The sequence below is a fragment of the Centruroides vittatus genome, unplaced genomic scaffold (assembly GCF_030686945.1).
Source record: "Centruroides vittatus isolate TY-2023 unplaced genomic scaffold, ASM3068694v2 contig_1697, whole genome shotgun sequence".
In the NCBI taxonomy this organism is placed as follows: domain Eukaryota; kingdom Metazoa; phylum Arthropoda; class Arachnida; order Scorpiones; family Buthidae; genus Centruroides; species Centruroides vittatus.
Genome location: NW_027121030.1, coordinates 157,416 through 181,160, shown reverse-complemented (window position 1 = coordinate 181,160; position 23,745 = coordinate 157,416). Strand labels below are relative to the sequence as shown.

The 23,745-nt window shown below is 32.7% G+C and overlaps 1 protein-coding gene across 1 annotated transcript; it reads left to right on the top strand.

The window, feature by feature from the left end:
* LOC136969049 (ATP-binding cassette subfamily C member 4-like) lies at positions 1–19,187 on the top strand. Its single transcript, XM_067263127.1, has 8 exons — positions 1–10; positions 79–179; positions 4,265–4,462; positions 4,533–4,688; positions 13,558–13,647; positions 15,590–15,762; positions 18,839–18,944; positions 19,011–19,187. The coding sequence occupies exons 1-8, from the start codon at positions 1–3 to the stop codon at positions 19,185–19,187; spliced, it is 1,011 nt and encodes a 336-aa protein (XP_067119228.1).
* The last annotated feature ends 4,558 nt before the right edge of the window (positions 19,188–23,745 follow it).

Here is a 23,745-nt window from a genome sequence, read left to right as displayed (position 1 = left end):
ATGCCTTCAAGTAAGTGAAAGTATTAAAATTTCTATATTACGTGATATATGTGATTTTTAACTTTTTCTTATCTTTAGTTGATACAGGAAGCAAAATTGGACTTATAATAAATTATGAATTCATTATATTTTTGAATATACAATGGTGTACTTTTAATTTATCTGAAACAGAATATCATGTATGTTTTATATTAATATTTTATTTATTAATAATTAACACAAATGAATAATTTAATATTTTTATAATTATTTTATATGAAATAACTCAGATTAGTATTAGTTATTCAGTTTTCATGGACAATTAATGATAATCTACATAAGAATACCATTTACGTGTTTTTAACAGTCAGTGATATTTTTGTATACTGGCATGTAAATTTTAATTTGCTAACATTTTTCATGTATAATTATGTCACACGAATAGGTTTGTTGCATAATACTTAATATAAGTAAAAATAAATAAAATTACAATATGTTTAGATTAAGAAGAAAAATGAAATATTTCTTATATAAGGAATGTTTACAAAAATGAAATAATATAGGAAACTAAACTTGAAATAAAGAAAAAATATGAGTACAGGTATACCTCACATTACGTCGATACAGGGCCGGATTAACCCACTTTGCGGCTTTAGACATTTTCTTCTTACCGGGTCCCCTCTCTTCCCCACAAGAAAGAGACCAAACAAAAAATATAAAACAATAAATAAAACAAAACTAAATAATGTGAAAAACTAAACCAAATCTTAAATTTTTATTAATAATACATTTTTAATATACTACAATAAATTTTAGTTTATCTAGAAAAGTTTGAGCAGTTTGTTTATAAATGTAAAAAAAATAAAATTTATTTTATTAAATGTCTAACAGAAGTTATTATCAGGGCTGTGGAGTCGGTAGATTTTTACACGACTCCGACTCCGACTCGACCAGAGGCGGACTTGTTCACAAAGTAGGCACGAAAATTCTGACGTCATCACGTGACCTCAGAATATTAGCATTAATAAATATAGTTCTAATAAAGATAGAACGTAGAAACTTTTTTATTCCAAAGCTAAAATATGCTTCTGAGTAATGAGTCAATACGATAATTTTTACTTTTTTGTTGTTATATATAACAGAGGAAAGGTGTAGCCATCGTTCAAAAACTGATCCCACCACTAATTTTCGCATTTTTGGACTCAGGGCACATCGAAATGTCGAGATATACAAAAGATTGGGGTTTTTTTCTGTATGTACGAATGTTAGACTGTATAGGAGGCACGATTTTGAATCGGAGTCGGATGGTTTAACACGGAAGTTATTAAGCTTGAAAATGGTTGAACTAAATCGGTTGGTACACATTCTAACACCCGTGCGTACAGAGAAAACCCCGAATGCTTTTGCACTTCTCTACGTTTCGAGGCTTCTCGAGTCCGAAAGCGTAAAAATCTGAGAAAATCATTTTTTGACTGATCGTCATTCTTTTCCTTTGTTATAGGCCTTACTGTATAACAGCCGAGAAAATAATAATGACGACGATTCTGATTATTTTTTAAAAAATACAAAACAAGACGATTTTAAAAAATTAATTAAACATTAAAATTCGACACATCAACCGAATATATAAGTTTACATTTATTGACTCGTTTGATAATGGCATTGGTATTTGGTAAGCGTGTATGAATAAAACCAGTAAGTACATTCTTATACAAACAAATTAGTTTAATAAAAACGTTGTAAAGTACATAATATACGAGTATATTAGGTAATATATCAGTATACAGATACATCAAACTAAGTCAAGAATGAGAAATATAACATTTAGACATGGTAAAAAACAGGTTGCTTATTTTGCCACGTTTATTAATTTATTATTTTTCATCTCTGTTATAAAGTGAATTACTCCTTACAAAAAAATCACTTCTATTAATTCAGCATTCACTGAAGTTCTAAAATCATGTTTAATAATTTTAAGAGCGGAAAATAAACGCTCTACCGAAACTTGGTTGGTGGCAATGCTGTGACAATCAATGTTGTATTTTGGATAATGGCTGGATAGTGCAGTATTGCCGTATTAACATCCAAACTCGAAGAGTGGTCAATGTGATTTATTTTTTCCAGTGCAAAATAAATATCACCTTCAAATTTTGTAAGATTTCGTTTTCTGTCTTTTCTCATATTAGAACTCAAGCTTAATTTTGAAGGTAGAGACGAGTTTTATAAAAAAAAAATTTAAAAAAACTAGCAGATGAGCCAGATGTTGCTCACGCAAAAAGTAACGAAACGAAGATTAAGATATTTAGATTATAGCCGATTTTACCCGTTTTCACTGGGTGCAAGAATTAGGTCCTCTCTTCCGAGACTAATTAGAGAATTTTTAGATGGGTTTAAGAGTATGTTCGATTTTTCACAAAAACGCAAAATACCGCATCTAAAATAGTTCGGTAGAAACAAAGTTCTTCGGGATAATCCTTAACTCTCTCCTTCTTCCCCCCGCGAGACGAATTTCGAAAAATCCCTTCTTAGTGTACATTCTTATGATGTATCCTAACTGTTTACCGAATTTCAACTTCTAACCGTTTGAACTCTGAGCTTAGTAATACTGTAATAATAAATAATGATATCATTATTAACTTATCTCGATTATATTATAAGATTGTGAATGCTAATAACGAGTAAAATATTTATTAAGTCCGACCACACTAGAGATATGACACATGACCCCTTCTATGTCTCTACCCTGTCGACCTTTAATAAAGAATCAAAATTTAATAGCATTAATGCCCTTTATACACACGCTACTCTGCCAAATTTTGTTTCTTAAACTTTACTTGTTCTGAGATATTGTTTAATAGTTCGGAGCAGAATAAAGAAATTAAACAAATTAAACGCCAACATAAATTCGCGCGTGGAAGCGCGAATTTTTCCCTTTATTTGCCATTTTTTGGGTTCGAGAGATCTCCAAACGTATAGATTTGCAAAAAAAAACTCGGAGAGTCAAATGTGACACGATTGAAATACTTTTTCGTTTTTTATATACATAATAAATTGGAAAAGTGAAAAGGAGTTCGAGTCTCCCCCGACTCCGACTCCGGCTAAAATATCAAAACTCTACGACTCTGACTCTGACTCCGACTCCACAGCCCTGGTTATTATACAATAACAATATTACTTTAAAATATTAATTGTTTAATTTAACCTTTTTGATTAATATATAAATAATATAATATTTTATCCATAAGAGGTAAATTGAATAATGAAAAAGATAATTTAAATAAAAGTCGAGATAGTTTAAAAGTAAGTACATAAATATGAATAAACTTTATTTAAAAATTCAGAAAAGTAAACTATCTTATTTACAAATCTTTTCAAAATAGCCAGTTTGATCAGGCCCTTCAAAAAACCGGGCCCTAGACATTTGTCTCATTTGTCTATGCGATTATCCGGCCCCGTGTCGGTAATTGATTCCAGGAGAGGCGATTGGTTCCAGAATAAACTTGTCACTAGGCTAAACTACAAATAACCATTTCCAGTTCTGTATTTTATTTATAAATGCATTTTTAATAATATATGGTTAATAAGAATCTATTTAAAGCTTACAAACAAATAAATTTTAGTTTTTAATACAGTACGGAAAAAAAGTAATCTAAATTTACGAATGTTTACAATTTGGCGATGTTTACAGTACATCGCGGACTCTATTTGTGAATGTGGTTTGCACTAAGACATTAAGGTTAAATAACAATACAGTTATTCAAATTATTTTGCGACAGTAAAGAAAACTAATTTATATTGCGAATATTTACATTCAGTTTGTTAATTTACATCGCGGACGTAGACGGCTGTGGATCGTCAGCATCAACAGCTGATTCTGATATTGCGATTCTGATTCTGAGTATCTTAATATGATTTTATATACTTTTATTCTTATTTATTGTACAGTAACATAATTTTATGTGCTTTTAACGCTTTTCTAGTGATATTACGACTTCAATATTTCTGACAGACAGACAGCCAGTCGAATGAAATGACTTAAGCTTCATTTTTATTTTTCCAAAGATTTTTTTTGACAAACGACGTATAATCGAGAACGACTTAACTCGAAAAAACGTAACTTGAGGTATACCTGTAGTTGGAAATAAAGACAATTCTGACAGACCAAGTGATCCTGTTTAAATTTAACTTGACTTTTAAACTCTTATCCCTTAGAGATTAGAGAAATAAAAGTCTCAGAGCGAATTGCGAATAATTGTTAATTGCAGATTATCTCACTATTTTTCAGATGAATTCCGTTGCACGTATACTGAATTATAGCGAGTTAAAACCAGAATCAGCCTACGAATCTTCTCCTGACGAACAACCACCTGCCGATTGGCCTCAGAAAGGAGAAATTGAATTTAAAAATGTTTTTTTGAAATATTTGAATGACAGAAGTATTGTTTTAGATAATTTATCCTTTCTTATTAAGCCAGGAGAAAAGGTGAGTTGATTAAAACATTTATTTTTCGTAATTCTTTTGAGCAATGTTGTAATTTTATGTTCGAATGTAGATAGGAATTGTTGGACGAACAGGAGCCGGAAAGAGTTCTATAATTGCTACTTTATTCCGTATGACAGAGCCAACAGGAACGATAACCATCGATGGGATTGACACTAAAAATATTGGTCTTCGAGATCTACGCAGTAAAATCTCAATTATTCCTCAAGTAAATTACAATAGGTTTAAAGAAACTCTTTATTAGTGTATAGAATTATTTAATTTTTGTTTTTAAATTTTTAGTCAGTATACTTATTGCTATAAATACTGCTTGCATGAAATGATCGTTATTTTCACTGAACTTAAACTTAAAACCTGCTTCGTCATCATTCGGTTTGGTTGCATATGTAATATATTTTATTTACCAGAATATATTGTTGAACAATCTTGATAAGGCAATAATATAATTTCTTTGTGATCGGATTGCTACAACAGATTGCCTTGCAGTCATCATGTTTGGATTAGAATTTGACAGAAAATAATACAGAAAAGTTCTGCCTGTTGAATCATGACTACAGAGATGACTGCTTGTGTTTTCTGCAAATTTTTAATTGTTTTGACGCTTCCGTGAGGACAGTACGTAAATTATAATCAATCCAAATAAGTAATAAAATTTTGATTATTATTTGGCAACCCAGTTTTCTCTGGGTTGCCAAATAAGAAAAAAACTTTTATATTTAATTTTCTTTGTTCTGGCAAGAGATTGTCAATACCAAATAATATCATAACTGAACGCCAGTAAAAATTCAATACAATACTCACTCGTTAACACCTAAACGAAAACTGAAAAACGCGTAAGAGTTTGTCAAGATGTCAGCAAAACAGAATGAAACATTAACCTCTTGAAGAAAATTTTCGCAAGTGATAAACACGATGTTAACGATACAAACCAAGCACGAAAACACAGTGTGGAGACGACTCACCTAATCCAAAACCCATGGCTTGATTAACTGGGAATTTGTACTCTTTAATATGGGAATTAAGTTACAATTCTTCTTCCATTTCCTGGTTCTACTGGAGATTTGTATATTAATTTGTATATATTGTTTTTAAAACAATTTATCTCACGTTGAAGATACGCCATGTAATCTAAACAGAAAAATACATAAAATAAAAGATATACTACAGTAGAACTTCTGTTATCCGGACTAATTGGGGATGAAGGTAATCCGGATAAGGAAAAATCCGGATAATCGAAAAATAATAATAATTGACGGTGAAAGACATGTACAGTACATACAGTATGAATAATTTTTATTTGTCTAGATTTACATATAGCTTCAATATTAAATTCTTTTTTATTAAGAAATTCAATTAACGATTTTTGTTTAAAGCTAGCTGTTCTTTTTGAAGCTGCTAAATCGCGAATACTTTTAAGCATATAAGTTTTCCTGAGTTTCACTCTTCTTAGCTCTCAAACCATTTCATGGCGACATCTAAGCACTGAAAAGCTTCAGAATGTGTAGGACCAATATCTCTTACTTCGCAAATCTCTTCTTCGTCTTCTCGATCTTGTTCATCTGAGACAGATATTACTTTAATTATTTCCTCATCATTCAAAACTTGGAATCCAGGATCATTCGCACCGCAATTTAACCACTCGGTTACATCTTCTTCGTGACATTCAGCACATGTTGAAATTTGTGCCATTGCTTTCGCAATGTCTCCTTTACCACTTTTTACTGTGTTACTGGAATTTACTAATGGTCTTTTCAAAATTTTGTTCCATGCATTCCATCACGTATGTACATAAACAGTGTCACAATTCGCCAAGTGCAAATCAGCAAATTCGTACAATTTTTGTTTATTTTGAACAATCCGGATAATAGAGGTCCGGATAATCGAGGTTCTACTGTATGAATATATTACCGTAATAAATAATGATATCAACTATTATTGCTCCTAGTTCGCTTTTATTATAGTTTATTGCCAAATATTGTCACTTTCTGTTATATAGGTTAATAAGTTCTTTCATAACAGGTTGGTTATATTACAATTACTAACATTCTTTATAATTCCGTATATCAGGTATTCTATTTTATATTGACTTTAACCAAAAAAAAAAAAAAAAAACATGATGAAAGGCTATTTTCAATTGTGGTCATTTCAACTTTCATGCGTATTTATTAATGCATTGTGTATTTATACATTAATTTTGCTATTTTACTTCACATGTGTATTATTTATTTACTAGCAGGTAGGCCCGGCGTTGCTTGGGCAAAAGTAACAATAGCGAAGATTAAGATTATTACGTTATAGTTAACTTTACCCGTTTTCACAGAATGCAAGAATTGGGTCCCCCTGTTTCTAGACTAATTAGAGAATTGTTAGATGGGTCTAAAATTATGTTCGATTTCCCGCAAAAACTAAAAACAACTGCATCTGCGTCTTGCACGTCGCTTTCTCTTAACAATTTCATTGTTACGTAACATTTCCATTGTTGTCACTTCCATTGTTACTTGACACTTCCATTGTTACTTGACACTTCCATTGTTACTTGACACTTTCATTGTTACTTGACACTTCCATTGTTACTTGACACTTCCATTGTTACTTGACACTTCCATTGTTACTTGACACTTCCATTGTTACTTGACACTTCCATTGTTACTTGACACTTCCATTGTTACTTGACACTTCCATTGTTACTTAACACTTCCATTGTTGATGGAAGTGTTAAGACTTAATCCTGTCCCTCTCCCCCGTGGGGAGGAATTTCGAAAAATCTTTTTTTAGTGTGCGTCCTGCCTTTTTAGTGCTGTCAGAATGACACCAATATGCCAAAGTCGACTGGTATGGACACCAGTATGTCGAAGATGTATGGACATGAGAGACAATGCGGTTAGGGAAGTACACCAAACATCCATTTAACGATAACAATTATCCATTTATTTAACTAAGTGCACAAAGATTAATATTAAGTCTACAAGAATACTAGTATTTTATAGCCTACGGTACAGTATATGTACGTCTTCGATCTACCAAGTTCGGGAGTCAGAGAAAGAGAGTTTACATCTAGATCTTTGAATACATGCTTTAATTTCCCGAATTCAGGATTATGAAGGAATTCACTGGGTTTACTGAGTTGCTTTTCTCTTCTTTCTAAAGATGTCTTTATGGAGTCCTGTCAGGTCTCAAGAGTTCACTTATTTAAGGAGTTCTTGTCTGCTGGAGTCACTTAAAAAAGTCCACTTGGACGAAATTCCCTTTCTTCGAAGTTGGTTTAAAGAAGTTCGTTCCTGTTTTGAAGGTGGACTCTAACCAAGGAGGGCTACGTGGAGGCATCTAAGCGAGAGCCAGGCGAGGTCAAACTCTCGTCATCCCCGATCGTCATTGACCCTCACTTCTATTGAGGGTCTACCCCATCTTTTCTATTGCCTTTTTTTGGAAATGTTTTAGATTGTAGCCACTAGATAAATTTCGGTGAAAGTTCCAAGTGACAGATTCGGAAGATGTGTCAGTGGAGAAAGTAAATTTGGTGAGAAACATAATCAGATTTTTTTATCTTCTATTAATTGTTGGGAAAAGCTTTTTGTATAGAAATTTATTTATTAATTTATTATTTAAAAGGTTTTATAAAAATGTTTCTCTCTGAAACAATTTGCATTGAATTAAAAAGTTAAACGTTAATAGTTTTATAACTTTTATTTATAATTTTTTCTCTTCATGAAAGGCTACATGAAAACGCGAGAGAAAATCTAGGTTCTCACATTATTCCGGCCATTTCAAAATCGAGCTTGTTCTTCTTGGGCAAGCTGAATTTTCGTAGGATTAGAAGGTTGTTAGATTAAAGATGCTACAAAAGCAAATTTACTCAATCTCTCTATTTCTGTTACAATTATAGCTAAGTATTATACAATTATACCCTTATCGCGTCGCGTTATTGGAATTGATAATTTCCGTGACAGGAGTTGTCGACAATATTAACACTATGATAACTTTACAAGATTAGTTTCTTTTACTCTTTCTCTCTCTTTCTCTCTTTCCTTTTTCCTGAACAGGTGTAAAGAATTATTATAAAGCAATTTTCAATAAGAGATTAACATGATATAATTGGAGTTTATTATTACGAAACATTCAATTGAGTAAAGATACAACTGATAAAAGGATTGATAAACATAATAACAGCATTGTAATTATATGAGTCTAGTAAAATATAACATACATACTTTGGGTTTTTTTCATGAATATATAATAAAAATAATATAGATGTGGTTAATATGGTTAACATATCATAACATATGTAGTATATGGAATATAGTATAAAGTCAATAAGGAACAGGTAAATAAGTGGTATTTAGCGCCAACGAATTTCAGTTATTCTTGGTTGAAAGTCTGGATTAGGTCAAGTGTTGGCTCTTTGGTTATGTCGAAGGTCAGCTAGATCAGGCCTGGCCAACCCAAATTGTTTCGCGGGCCACTTTGATCATGCCTAACATTACGGTGGGCCACAATTTAGGCAAACATGCTTTTAAAAAAGTAAAACAAATACAAAATGAATAAGATTTTATTGTTATTGTACTCGCACTTGCGCATTATACCAATGACACATGCAAATTTTCATTTATTTAATTGTTTTGGTATACACATAACGGGAAACAAAAGTTTTAATAGATATATAATGTTGCTTAGAGGGCCACACAGTTTAACGTGACGGGCCGCGGGTTGTCCAGGCCTGAGCTAGATGAAGGGGAGACAAAACTAGAAATTCCACCTTCTCGTGGAGATGGGGGAATCCACAGTTGTTCCTCTACTGGGCCTTGACTTTTCAAGCCATATGGGTGTGAAAGAAGTTGTTTTGGTTGTTTTTTCACGATTGAGGATTCTCTATTATAATCCGCTTCGCCATCGGATACTGAATCTACTCTTACTTCACTGGATTAGGGAATTTCTGCTAAAATAAATGCATCCCAAGGGTCTAAGGCAGGGGAAAGTTCTGTATGTGGCTTTTTTCTTGTCGAAGTTGGAAAAGAAGATTTATTAATAATTTCTGCTTGCTTGATTTTCCATTGTGCGGTGGCATGTTTTAAATGGTTAGCGTAGACTTGCATTCGTTTCTTGGTTTGAATAATTTCGATAATAAAGGTGACTGAACTTAGTTCTAGGTCTTGTGGGACGTATCTAGTATTTGTGGGACTAGTGACAAGATCGAAAGGGTACCTGGGGTCTCTTCCATACAATAAGAAAAGGGGGCTGTGATTTATTGAAGCATGGATGGTGATATTGTATGCAAATAATGCGTAGGGAAGCCATTCGTCCCAATACCGTTGATCCTTGGCAACATAGTGGGATATGTATATATATAATCAAGACGAGTTGATAATAATAATAATAATAATAATACATCCACAAGAGCCGAATTATCGGGCTAGAGTTGGCTATAATAAATAAATAATTAATAAGACAATTTGGCACTAGAGCCTGGCATTAGGCGCCATCTCTTACTAAACTTAATAATTATAATTAAATTAAATAAATAATTTTAATAATTTGGAACTGGAGGAAAAGAATGGTCGTCATGTTAGCTTATATATACTGGAGGAGGCGATCAGACTGAAGGTCCTGGTAGCGTAACTGGTAACGTGTCTGCACGGATAGCAGAAGTTGCGGGTTCGAGTCCCGCTTCGGGCCGATTTCTTTTCCTCCAGTTCCAAACTATTAAAATTATTTATTTAATTTAATTATAATTATTAAGTTTAGTACGAGATGGCGCCTAACGCCAGGCTCTAGTGCCAAATTGTTTTATTAATTATTTATTTATTATAGCCAACTCTAGTTTGATAATTCGGCTCTTGTGGATGTATAGCTTTGTAACGGGTTAGTCGTTATTTATTTATAATAATATTAATAATAATAATCATCATCAGCGCAGAGCACAAACGGTTAGGAGTTGAAAGTTGAAATTTGGTACACAGTTGGGGACGTCACGAGAACGCACACTAAGAAAGGATTTTTCGAAATTCCTCTCCACAGGGGAGAGGGACAGGATTAAGTCTTAACACTTCCATAAACAATGGAAGTGTTAAGTAGCAATGGAAATGTCAACAATGGAAGTGTTAGGTAACAATGGAAATGTTAAGAGCCCAAACGGTTTTTTTTTAACTCTTTCCGCCCTGTGGGCACTAAGAGGGCCTCTTTTAGTAGGCCCATTATGGGTTCGGCCAGGCCCACAATGGGGCGACCGGGTGGTGAGGGATGGGGCTCGACATATCCGAACGGACCACTTCCCGAAAAATTCCTGGGGATTATTCGACCCGCTCGGATTAGATCCCGGGTCTCCCAAAGCGGTAGTCTGCCACCTTTACCGCTCGGCCATTCGGCCAAGCCGAAACAGTTAAGAGTTGAAAGTGGAAATTTGGTACGTAGTTACGGTACGTCACGAAAACGTACACTAAGAGGTGATTTTTCGAAATTTTTTCCCACGGGGAGAGGGACAGGATTAAGGCTTAACACTTCCATCGACAATGTAAGTGATAAGTAACAATGGAGAACAAGAGAAAACGACGTGTAAGTTTTACAAGCGCTAGAGGAAAAAAATGAAAAAGAGTAATATGTTAGAACATATTCGATTTTCAAATTTAAACAGATTAGTTCGGTTTTTCTCGACTTTTTTTCTTTAGAACATTCGATGAAAATCGAACGATATAATCAGAACACGTCGTGAAAATCGAACAACTTTAGAACACTCGATTTTCAAATTCGACTTTCCTTTAGAAATACTTAGTTCGTTGATGAAATTACTCTTTTTCTTTTGTGACTATAACGTAATAATCTTAATCTTCGCTATCGTTATTTTCACCCGAGCAACGCCGGGCCTAAGTGCTAGTTATATCAATAAGAGTTTTATTGAACCTTTCTACTATCCCATTGCATGCTGGATGATACGCAGTGGTAGGAAGTCTTTTAATATGAAATAAGTCGCACACTTCTTTAAACATTTTTGATATTAAGTTAGGTGCACGATGAGTAAGGAGTTGAACAGGTGTTGAATGTCCGAAGACAATGTGTGTGACAAAGGCGTTAGCAATTGTTTTACTATGAATATTGGGTAAAGATATGGCTTCAGCATATTGGCTAAAATGATCTATAATTACCAATATATACTTGTTCCCATTTGTTGAAATTGGCAAGTGACCCACAATATTTATGGTAGTCCACTCAAATAATTGGGTTAAAGGAGAAAACAACTGTAGTTCAGCTTCGTTTCGTTTATCTTTCCCTTTTTTTTATATATAGCACAGCATTGACAACTCTGACAATAATTTCGGATATCTTGTTTCATCGTGGGCCCATAAAATCGTGATTGAAATTTTGTTGCATTTTCTGCAAATCTAAATGACTTCCAATAGGAGTATCATGATGAATCTGAAGTATGTATGGGATTAAGACAGATTAGTATAACAAATTGTTCTAGTGGTCTTTCTTGTGGTGAAAGATGTTGATGATACAATATCCTCTTAACAGTGGAACAGTCAGATGTGGCACTACCACTTAGTTGTGGAGAAGAAGCGTGGAAAATTCTTTAAGAATTTTCCCACGCGTTTTTTTCGTTTCCGTTTAGGAAAAAAAATTTTAAACAGTTACCTCTAGTAAAGAAAAAATCTTTTTTTATTGTCACATATTATTTTTATATGTGAATTTTTTTCAATCTTTTTTTCAAATTTATATTAAATTCTTTTGTGATTTTCCATCCGTTACGATTTTTTCAAAAGTTTTGAATTTATTTTCAATTTTATATAATTTTTTAAAGTTTTAGGCATTTAATCATGACGATTTTTTTCGACCTGCGAATCAAATGCAAGAAAATGTAATTGACAGTTAACTAATTTCATCCACAACGGTAGATGACGTAAAGGTTGTTATGTTTACAACTACGACACCTGGCGGCCTTTCCCCCCAGACTGAAATGTGGGTGAAAGTCGTCTTGTGTTCTACTTTTTGTAGAAGTGACGTAATCATTGTAAATAAAAGAAAATTTCAGTATATCTCTTATTTAAAATTTTAAAATTCGTTGTTCAAATTTACACCGAAATATTAAAGCGGTTTAAAATATTAGCATTTAGTAAATAAACTTACTTTACATATAATAAATTTAAATAAATTAAACTTTAAGAAACAACAAAACAATAAAAAAAAATGTAGAAATATTTTTATATTCATCTTCAGATTTATTACATATGTTATTGTCATTGACCGATATTTAATTTTGGGATAAAAATTTGGACCGATAAAAAATGGAATAAATTGTAAGTAGTGACCAAAATCAGAATTTGTCTTGCGACCTTAGTAATAATTATTTAAATCAGAGAGACATTTAATTGGTCTTAACTGTTAAGAATTGGGGACAAATACCATGTGTGTGGGTTTTGTCTGGGTTGGTCTTCTCTCGTCTTTGACCTTTTGTTTGCCCTTTTTCCTGGGAAGGTATTGGATTAAAATATTACTTTAATTAATTAAATCATTTAATTAGCTCAATGCCTGCCTCTCACATAAATATACAATACAATATTATTAAATAGGTACCCGATAACCCTGAATGTCCAGTAATTCGATAATCAGGCTGCAGTCTGATCCTGTACAAGCAAGTCTGAATAATTTCTACTGGGCGTTAATGGAAATAAACTGTATTTTTTAGAAACTTTCAAGAACTTTATACAGAATTAGAGAAGTAGAGTTTCAGTTCTTAAAAAGTTTTAGTTTGTATTACAAATACGATTCTTTCTCTTAGTATTTGAATTTTCCCTTTGTATTAGCAAAAAAGCACTCATACAATTAAAGTAACTTCGAGCACGCAAGTTGAATGAAATGTAATCTAATTGCATATTTTTTAATATTGCATCACTTAAAGTTTGTAAGATATATATAAATTCCATTGTACTGTCAATGTATATAAAAAGATGCTTACATTATTTTTCTTTCTATTCACGTTGATTATTAAAATATGTCGTGGAATTTTTTTTTTGAATGCAAAGTTGTTATTTTATTTTTAACGAATTCAAACATGAACACAATAAATACAGCTTGTATGTTGTTTATAGGATCCGGTGTTATTTACTGGTCCTCTTCGTAGAAACATCGACCCATTCAATGAATATTCAGAGGAAATGTTATGGCAAGCAATTGAAAAGGTAAGAAATAATCGAATATTTTAAATTCATAGCTTTGTTTTGATTTTTTTTTGTGTGTGTGTTTTTATTACAGTAGGGAACTGCTTATACGTATCTGTTATAAACGTCCTTTTCATTTATTTGTGATTTTATATTATTTCCAAGACTAGCCCATTCTTTTTTATGATAAAATTTTAATTTATAGACACGAAAGTCATTACGAAAATTGTCATATAAATTTTCATTTATTCTGTTAAAAGTAATGTGTCTATTTCAGGGTTCTTTTATAAAACTTAATATTAAAGTTTTACAACATATCATTTACTCAATTTTCACATTATTATCTTTATAAATCAAAAACTGAATCGTGTAATATTAATTGAATTAACTAAACATAGTTTACATCTCACAGACAAAAGATCAGCTGTTATTATATTATGCAGCTATCATATTATTTAATAAATGCAAATTCTGCCTATGTAAAATATTACCTAACTTTGAAGAAATTAGTAGAAATGATGTTTGAATTAACAAAATATATTAATTTGATGCAAAATTGGCAATGGATATAGAGAAATAGAAGGAAATAATGGAAAAGGCATCAGACACCGACGGGCAATGAGCCCAGGGTTAAGAATGATAATGAAATTACGAAGAACCGTTCTTAAAAGTTTGAATATAAACTTTATATATTTGCGATACGAATGAATACAAAGCTAAAAAAACACAGCTGAGTTACATAACTTTCTTGGAAATCTACATTTTATATCAATAATAAAAAAGGAAACTGTGTGGAGTCATCTTTTGAGAGATTTTGTTATAAAAAGTGTATTATTATTAATTATTATGAAATGGTTAAAGCTTAATATTAAGAATAGGGATGAGTTATATAAAAAATTGTAAATGCTAACAACGAGTAAAATCTTCAATATGTTTGACCCCTCTCGAGATATATGTGACTCTCCTCTATCTACCTATTTCCTCGAAATTTTACCATAAATATTTAATGTTTTCAATCACCCGTTATAAACAAGTAACCAAGCGAAATTTTGTTTCTTTATAATTCTCCATCTTAAGATTTTAAACGAAACAGACCTAAACACAGACACAAACACGCATACATACATGTCAAAACATCACGTTTCCAGAAAGTCAGAGAGTGAAATCTTACACGATTACAAAATTCTAACATGAGAAATGTAACCGAAGTTACGTTGAAACGTCCAAGATATTGTCGCGGAGACAAACGGCAACCAGTCGTTAGGAACACAAAGTGGTGTTTATTCACTCAGAGAATGTACAACGGCTGCAGCTTTCAGTGCTGGAACAATAATCGCCGTCAACCTGAGAGCTCGCGATTATATACTGTGAGGACATGGTTAGAATATGTGAATGATAACAAATTACCATGTGTTCTCAGATCGAGAGAACGTACATACAAAAAAAAAAAAACATCATCAAAGGGGTTCGAAACGAGAACCTCCTTCTGACAGGCGAAGACGCTAACTCCTGCACCACGAATGACACGGTGGAAAAGGTGAGCCGCGGCAATATTAACAAGAAATTAAAAATTTCAGATGATTACAATATTTTCCCGTGTTCTGTTGTAACAGCCAGGAAGGTAAAACTGTTATCAGTAACACAATACTATTCGTATTCAGTGGCATTTCAGCCTTGAAAATTTAAAAATAATTTTAAAGTTTATTGCTAGAAATGTGAATCATGTCTACACCAATACTGAACACTAAAACCAAATTTTTTGGTAAAAACCTTGAATTTATGGTTTTAACTACAACTATAATGTTTTACAGTATGGTGTAATCGAAATTTATATCTAGATTAATTACTTATTTTTCATTATAGGACAGGTCTGATTTCATAAAATGTGTATAAACAGTGCTGCAGTGTATAAATTTCTTAGATAATCCTACTAATCACATACTTGTTGAATAAAATGCTATAGGTACAGTTGAAAGATGTTATAAAAAATTTGCCTGGAGGAATGGATACGCATTTAACAGAAGGAGGACGTAATTTCAGCGTAGGAGAAAGACAATTAATTTGTCTTGCCAGGACAATCCTCTGTCAGAATAAAATTCTTGTCATGGACGAAGCAACATCTAATATCGATAAAACGTAAGATGACTGTGTTTTGTGCTTTTGCATTTTAAAGTAACCGTATGAACTATTGTGTGAGCCTTTATTTAATTAATTATTATTATTTGTTTGTTTCGCTGTTCTCACAAATTATATATTTATAATTTATATCGGAAAAATTAGATATATTCCCAAATAAATAACAGGAATTTTGTGTGTTTAGAGTTTTAAGTGTTAACAGTTTTTAGTAGAGTATATTCTTTCTACTAAACATTTCTGTGCTAAATATTCTAGGGTGCATTACATATGAATTTAAATTTTAACAATTGTTTTAAAACATAGTTTTAATTATATTATGCTAAACGTGAAAAATTTTCAGTTATTATTTACTTACAAAATAAAAATAATTGCGTTTTGTGCTTACCAAACATACACTGTTCTAGTGCATAAACATCATAGAAAAAAAAGTGTGAAAAACTTGAAATAAAAGAAATTTACACTGCAAACCAATCATTCTGCTGTCATTGCACTACTCCTAAACAACTCTCGGAAGTAAGGAAAATTTACTTTTATAATCTTTGGAATCAGACATGTTTTTATTGGAAATAAGGGCTTTCAAGTGTAGTTACTTGTTCTACAAAGCAAAGAGAAGTTTTAAACAAATTTATATTTTTATAGAAAGAATTTCATTAATTAAAAATACATGGAGGTCTCTACGACTAAGCTGGTGTTCGACATAATTTCGTGATTGTTACTTATGTTTATCGCTTGTTATGTTAAACAACTTACTACGACACCTTATGAACGTGCTGCCCAATTTTTATTACTTCGAAACGTTTTCGGTTTTGTTAAATGACCTTTCCCAAGAAAAGAACTAAACAAAACGAACTAAAAACAAACGGTTACAGCGACTGTAAAAATCGAACGCTTAGTACGAAATAAAAAAACGAACATGCGTTTCGAATTTTTGAAATATATTCCGTTGCGGCGTACGTACATCATCTTTACCTTGCAACCGGAATAATACAAAGCGTAAACTTCAAATAAATTAAAATACCAAATGACGATACAAAAAATTATAAACGCGAACGTACAATAATACGTACATACTATCTTTCTAAAATAACATGGTTTAAATTAAGCTAGAGGACCATGCTGCCGATACTTTTGTAGATTCTCGAAAATTGATTGCGAGGCCTTTATGGTTCGATTTACAAATTTGCCAAGCTTCCGCGTAGTGTCCGTATTTACGGTCACGAACTTCTTGCAGTAGACTTGCTTGGTTCCACTCAGCTTTGACGTCTTGTGGATCCGCATAAGTGGACAGCGCAGTGCACGGTTGTTCGTCTCTTATATTTGTTTGGTGCTCTGCTAACCTGGCTTTGATGGATCTTCCCGTAGCTCCTATATACATTAATTTATTATGTCGCTTAGAGTTTGTAACTGGGATTTTATCAACACCTGGGAGCGTGTTTCTGTCTACTTCATCCTATGCGTCGAACGATATTGCTCAGCGATGCGTTATAATCGATCATTATACACCCTTTGTTATTTGGTAAGTCTTTCTTCTTATGGCGCATCCTGCTCTTGCTAGTAATAGCTTCAGAGTTGATTTTTTATTTCTTGGCTAAATTATATATAAGTTTCAGTTCTTCCGTTCTGTCCTTTGCATTGCTACAGTGCGAATAAGCTCTTGTGATAAGCGCTCTGAACGCTGCCAGCTTATATGAAGGGGGATCGTGCGAGATCCACGAGATAAATATGGGGTTATATGAGGGCTTTCTGTAGACTTTAGTACTGAATTGTCCTAGGTGGTTAATATGTATATAATGATACAGGAAATGTACAATTTTGTTGTTTTTCTGCTCTAGTTCTATCTCCAAGCCGAATCTGTGTTATTTATTCTTTTTATAAAACCTTGTATGTTGGGCTTAACGTTCCAGAATATAAGTACATCGTCTACGTACCTGGCATATATTATCATTCGCGCTTCATATTTCGGCAGCACCGCTTTTTCTAATTTACAAAACGAGCCTGCGAAGGGGCTTCCCATGGCTATTCCTTTTTGTTGCATGTATGTAATGCCTTTGAAGCTAGATAGAGCAGAAAAAGCGGTAAGGTGCACCAGTTCTAAGATACATTTTCTTTTCTTTTCTAGAGAAGGGATATTGCTGAGTAGGATATCTCTTAGATGACAGAAACAGGGTTCCTGTTTAACGAACAGATATAACGCTTTGTAGTCCAGCACTATCATATACTTAACTTCTTGCGAGTTAATATTATCCATTTTGTTTAAAACCTCTAGAGATTGCTTGACGCTGTAGGGATTAATGGCAGCATGTCGACGCACAAAGTTGTGTACCCATTTTCCCAGTGTTATGGTGGGAGCGTATCTTTTATCAACGACTGGTCTTATATCCTTGTCTTTTTTATGGGTTTTAGCGAATTCAAAAGCCTAGGAGTCGACAAGGATTGTACAATTATATTCTAGATGCCTAGTTCTTTGGCCAAAAGTGTGGTTTGCGAACTTCTTGACTCTTGTTTGCAGTTTTTCCAAGGCGTTCGGGGTGCAATCGTGCTTTTTGGAACGTTTTTTTTGCCAATTCTTAACAGTCGAATCCACTTTCCATCGATTACACTTATGAGTTTCTCCGAATTCTGGTCAGGCTTATATCAGGCTTCCGTGTGATTTTCGAATATCAATCTGGAATTCAATGCAACAGTTTTGCTTTTCCTATTACTATCCATCTTTACTTCTGACAATATTCAAGTATAATTCAAACGACTCAGATACAATAGTTGTTTTTAAATACAAGAGGGTAAGCATCTAGTTAAAATAGCGAATACAAAAAATTACAAAAAATTCTTTGTATTCGCGTAAAAGCAAAGAATATTTCGCTCGCGCGTACCGACCTAGTAATTTGAAACAGTAAAAAATGAATAGAACCCTTGCCTTATATGCGAGTAAGTACGATAAATCTTAAAATCGAATGATATAATTATTTTTCATTTTTAAGTAATTTAATATACAAACATATGATTACATGAAATCAAAACAATATTTAAAATTATAAAATACATATATTAACTTACGAACGTATTAAATTTCTTGCAGAACTGACACCCGTATTCAAAAAATTATTCGGGAGAATTTCAAATCTTGTACAGTATTAACGATAGCACATAGATTACACACTATTATCGATTCGGACAGAGTTATGGTAAGTTTTATGACGTAAATTAATATAAATAAATATGAGTTTCATTTAAATTTTTAAAATTTTTAGGTATTACATTCAGGAATTATTCAAGAATTCGATTCGCCGTATGCATTACTAAAGGATGTAAATGGTACTTTTTATAATTTGGTAAAGAGCACAGGAAAGACTTCGATGAAAGAACTTTATAATATTGCCAAAGATAAATTTTATGTTCGGGAAATTATAATGAATACAAAATTATAAGTGAATGGATACCATGGATCTACTATACAAATTATTTCTTGTATGTTCTGGATTATTATTCATCTTTTAAAACTATTTTCTTAGAAACATGTCTTCGATCATCTGTTTCGTGTAAGAATTTATATTGCTGAAATCTCACATTTACAATTCCTTCCTGCAACATTGATAAGAAAACGTTAAATTTATGGTTAGTCACTTTTGAATCGAAGATATTGAAAATGTTTAATGTGAAGGTTTCGTTTAAAAACGATGATTGAAATCTTGCTGAACAACAGAACGTTTGTTAATGTGATAAAAGTTAGTGATTACAAGTGAATTATTAATAAAATATGTTAATATTTTGCTGCTCGGTATGTTCAAAATTTTCAACGTATATTGGGAGATAATCTTATAATATAATCGAGATGAATTAATAATAATAATAATAATAATAAAGTAGCAGATATAATACACCAAGAGCTTGCAAAGAAACACAAATTATTAGACATCCACGAGCCATACTACAAGTACATTCCACAGACAGTATTGGAAAACAACACGCACAAAATGTACTACGACAGAGCCATAATCACAGATAAAACAATTTACCACAACAGACCAGACATCATACTCATTGACAAACACAATAAAATCACATACATTATAGACATAATTATTCCAAACACTCACAATATACAAAACGCATGCACTGAAAAAATTAGCAAGTACACAGAACTTGCCCAGGAAATAAGGCATCTGTGGAGGATGGATAGAGTGCTTATTGTACCTGTTGTTCTCTCCTCTACAGGTGTCATACCACACACACTACACAAAAGCCTGGGCACATTACAATTGAATAGAAACACATACATCACACTACAGAAAGCCACTATATTGAATACATGTCATATTGTGAGAAAATTCCTGAATACAGACACACACACTGATACACTTCTTTAATTTCTGTTTTGGTTACTATGCCTTGACTTTGGTCTTGCATAGTACACAGCCACCAGTGTTAACCGAGTATATCTCACTTAACCCAACATAATAATAATAATCGGTGCAGAGCCCAAACGGTTAGGAGTTGAAAGTTGAAATTTGGTAAACAGTTGAGTACTTTAAGAGAACGATCACTGAAAAGGGATTTTTCGAAATTTTCCCCGCGGAGAGAGGGAGAGGAACAAGGCTTATCCTAAAAAACGCAGCTTCCACTGTACTATTTTAGATGCGCTTTATTTTTAACTGCGCCGTGAGAATGCACTCTAATAAAAAACTTTTGGAAATCCCCCGCGGGGTAAAGGATTAAGGATTACCTTGAAGAACTCGGCTTTTATTGTACTATTTTAGATGCGGTTTCTTGCGTTTTTGACGGCATTTTAATAGATTATGCCACGAGAATGATTATTAATTAAGAAGGGATTTTTGGAAATTCCCCCACAGGGGAGTGGAAAACGGTTAAAGTTAACCCCCCGAAAAATTCGGCATCAACTGTACTATTTTAGATGCCATTTCTTTGCATTTTTGCGAAAATCGAACATAAATTTTGGCCTATTCTAAAAATTTACAACGATATTTAGTGCTCCATTGAATTGAAAGTTTACACAGGGAGCGTATGCGCATATGTTTGCTTTATTCAAACTATTTGTCTTACCGTTTAATTTAATGTTCGAATTAACATTTATGAATTACTCTAAAAGATCAAGCTTATTTTTGGAATTAAGTAAACCTAAAGAAAAACCCAGAAAAGGTTACAGAAACGTTCGTTGTTCATCTCTTAGTGGTACTACGCACCGTTTAGTGGTTGCAGTGAGTTTTAGTTATCGTTAACCCAGTGTTGTAGCCAGATATCTAAAAATTTTTTAACTAGTCTCGGAAGAGAGGAGACCTAATTCTTGCACCCGTAGAAAACGGGTAAAATCGATATAATGTAATAATCTTAATATTTATTATCGTTACTTTGTGCCTGAACAACGCCAGGCTCATCTGCTAGTATGACTAATAATGTTTGCACTACGGAAAATATACAGTTGTAGCGTAATGATTTTATTGTTTTTTCTGTGTGATGTAACAGATACAAAACATATGTACGAATCTGATCAAAATAAAATTTTTGTAAAAATGAAAAAAATTATGTGTATAAAAAAGTAATTTAGAATAATAATATTAACTTATAGTTATCTCTCCAATCGGTTTCCTTATCTGCTAAAGAAACAATTTTAACTTACATAATTTCTATATTATAACTAATATTAGAAATCTGAGAAGTTGTATAATTGTTTATTTATGTTATTCATGAAAATAACATTCAACAGATTGTCAATAAAGCACTTTGATTCCAAGTGTAAATTATCTTGCTATTAGTTTGGAGATTTTTATGTAACATTCATTTTTTATGCCACTGATGTTTGAAAGTATTTCTAAATGACTAAATATATATGTATATATATATAAGTTTTAAAATTTACAATATAGAGAGTTATCGATACAGCGGTTACAAGTTTTCAGGAGAGACAGAGTACACTAGACGAGGGAAATCACATAGCAATGCATGGTCAGAAACGCTTTCCTGGCGCGGTAGTGACGATACAAAACACAAAGGAAGGACACGAACAGAGTGAGAAAACGTGTTTATTATTTTTAGTACAGCAAAAATGCTGGAATGTCTTTGTCTGGTGTATGTGAGATGTCAAGGCACTGGTGTACGAAACTCCCGTTAACAGTGCTGAGGAACTTGTTGCACACATCGTGGAAGCTGGTGAGGAAGTCCGGGACACGCCCGTATTTTCGGAAACGTTAGATCTTTAATGCGCCGGAGATGTGAGGTCCACATCACGGCCCGGGGTCGTAATTTCGAACACCACCTTTGATTTTTGTTGTACTAATGTTACCGGCGAAACCCGATTTTACGCCAAACTAGTTTGGCGTAAGCGTGTCAGGCCAAACTAGTTTAGAATTATTATTCAAATATATTAATGGTTAAAATAAAATTACAAGGCAATCAATTAGATGAACAATATTTATTCAAACACAGTCTACTCGATAACTATGGTAATTTATTAGAATAGGTTAGTGTGAATGTATGTCTCTTTAATTCGAATAAATAAATCCGGTAGACTATTGCTCACAACTATTGCTGTGAGGAAGTCTACCGGATTTATTTATTCGGATTAAAGAGAAATGCATTCACATTACGTATATACAGCTACCACATCTGACATTGAGAAGAATAGGTTAGGTTAGAACGCGCGTCCCCACTGTTTCCTGTCTTCTGATTGCTGGACACGGAGACGAGCCGCCACCTTCGATACGTAGGGTAACATTAACCCCGTTTTTTATAATTAAGTAGACTATGTTTGAATAAATATTGTTCATCTAATTCATTGCCTTGTAATTTTATTTTAATCATTAATATACTTGAATAATAATTTTAAACTAGTTTGGCCTGATACGCTTTCGCCAAACTAGTTTGGCGTAAAATCGGGTTTTGCCGGTAACACAGAATAATAAACATGTTTTCTCACTCTGTTCTTGTCTTTCCTTTCTTGTGCTTTGTATCATCACTACCGGGCCAGGAAAGCGGTTTTTTTTCGACCATGCATTGCTAAGTGCTTTCCCATCTTCTAGGTGTAATCTATATCTCCTGAAAGTTTCAAACCGCTGTACTGATACACCTTGTATATATATATATATATATAATATATATATTGTAAATTTGTATATTGTAAATTTGGCAAATACGTTCTACAGTTCACTTTCTGAAGTGTAAATTTCTAGAATAAGTCACAGATGTTAAGCAGGGTATTGCTTGTATGTACTCAATTTTCAAATATTCCAAGTTACGGAAAGAATAGAGTAGATATGGAAAGAAAATAATCCTTAGTCTGATTAAAAAAAAATAACACTAGATGAATGTTACTTTTCCAGCAGTTATAACTTATAAGAGAAAAAAGTTATGACAATCAGATAGACAATCAAGTTTTTTTATATTTTTGGACTCCAAAGACTTTTAAACTTTCAAAATACAGTTTATACTGTATTTATGGATATGCAATGGGTATGGAGACACAAATCTTTTTCTTTATTTGGAATTTTAATAACTGCCATACATTTCTCAAAAATGTATCAAATTTTTAACGAGGGTTGGACATTAGAACGAAGTTTGTATTTAAATCAAACGTTTGTTTGATTTAAATAAATTTATATTTCTCGGCAAGAATAAGGTGTTAAGTGTATGTATATGAAGTTTGTAGAATTAAAAACAATCGAACCAATGGTTCAGGAGATACGAACTCGACAATCTTTATATCTCACGCATCATTCTGAAGAAGTAAATATAAGTGACATACAGAATGCCATGAAGTAGTTCAGCAACCGAGCGACCAGCTTATGTGTTAGGCGCACGGGGAACAGAAACGTGGATTTCCCTGGAATATTTATTGCTAAACATGTTTTGTAAACATGTTTATTTGTCTAAATACTGTCAAACGACTTTTCTACAGCAAATTAAAAGTGAAGAAACGATTAAAACAAGCGATTTTATAGCGATTGCTTACATAATTCAAAGTGGTTATCTGAG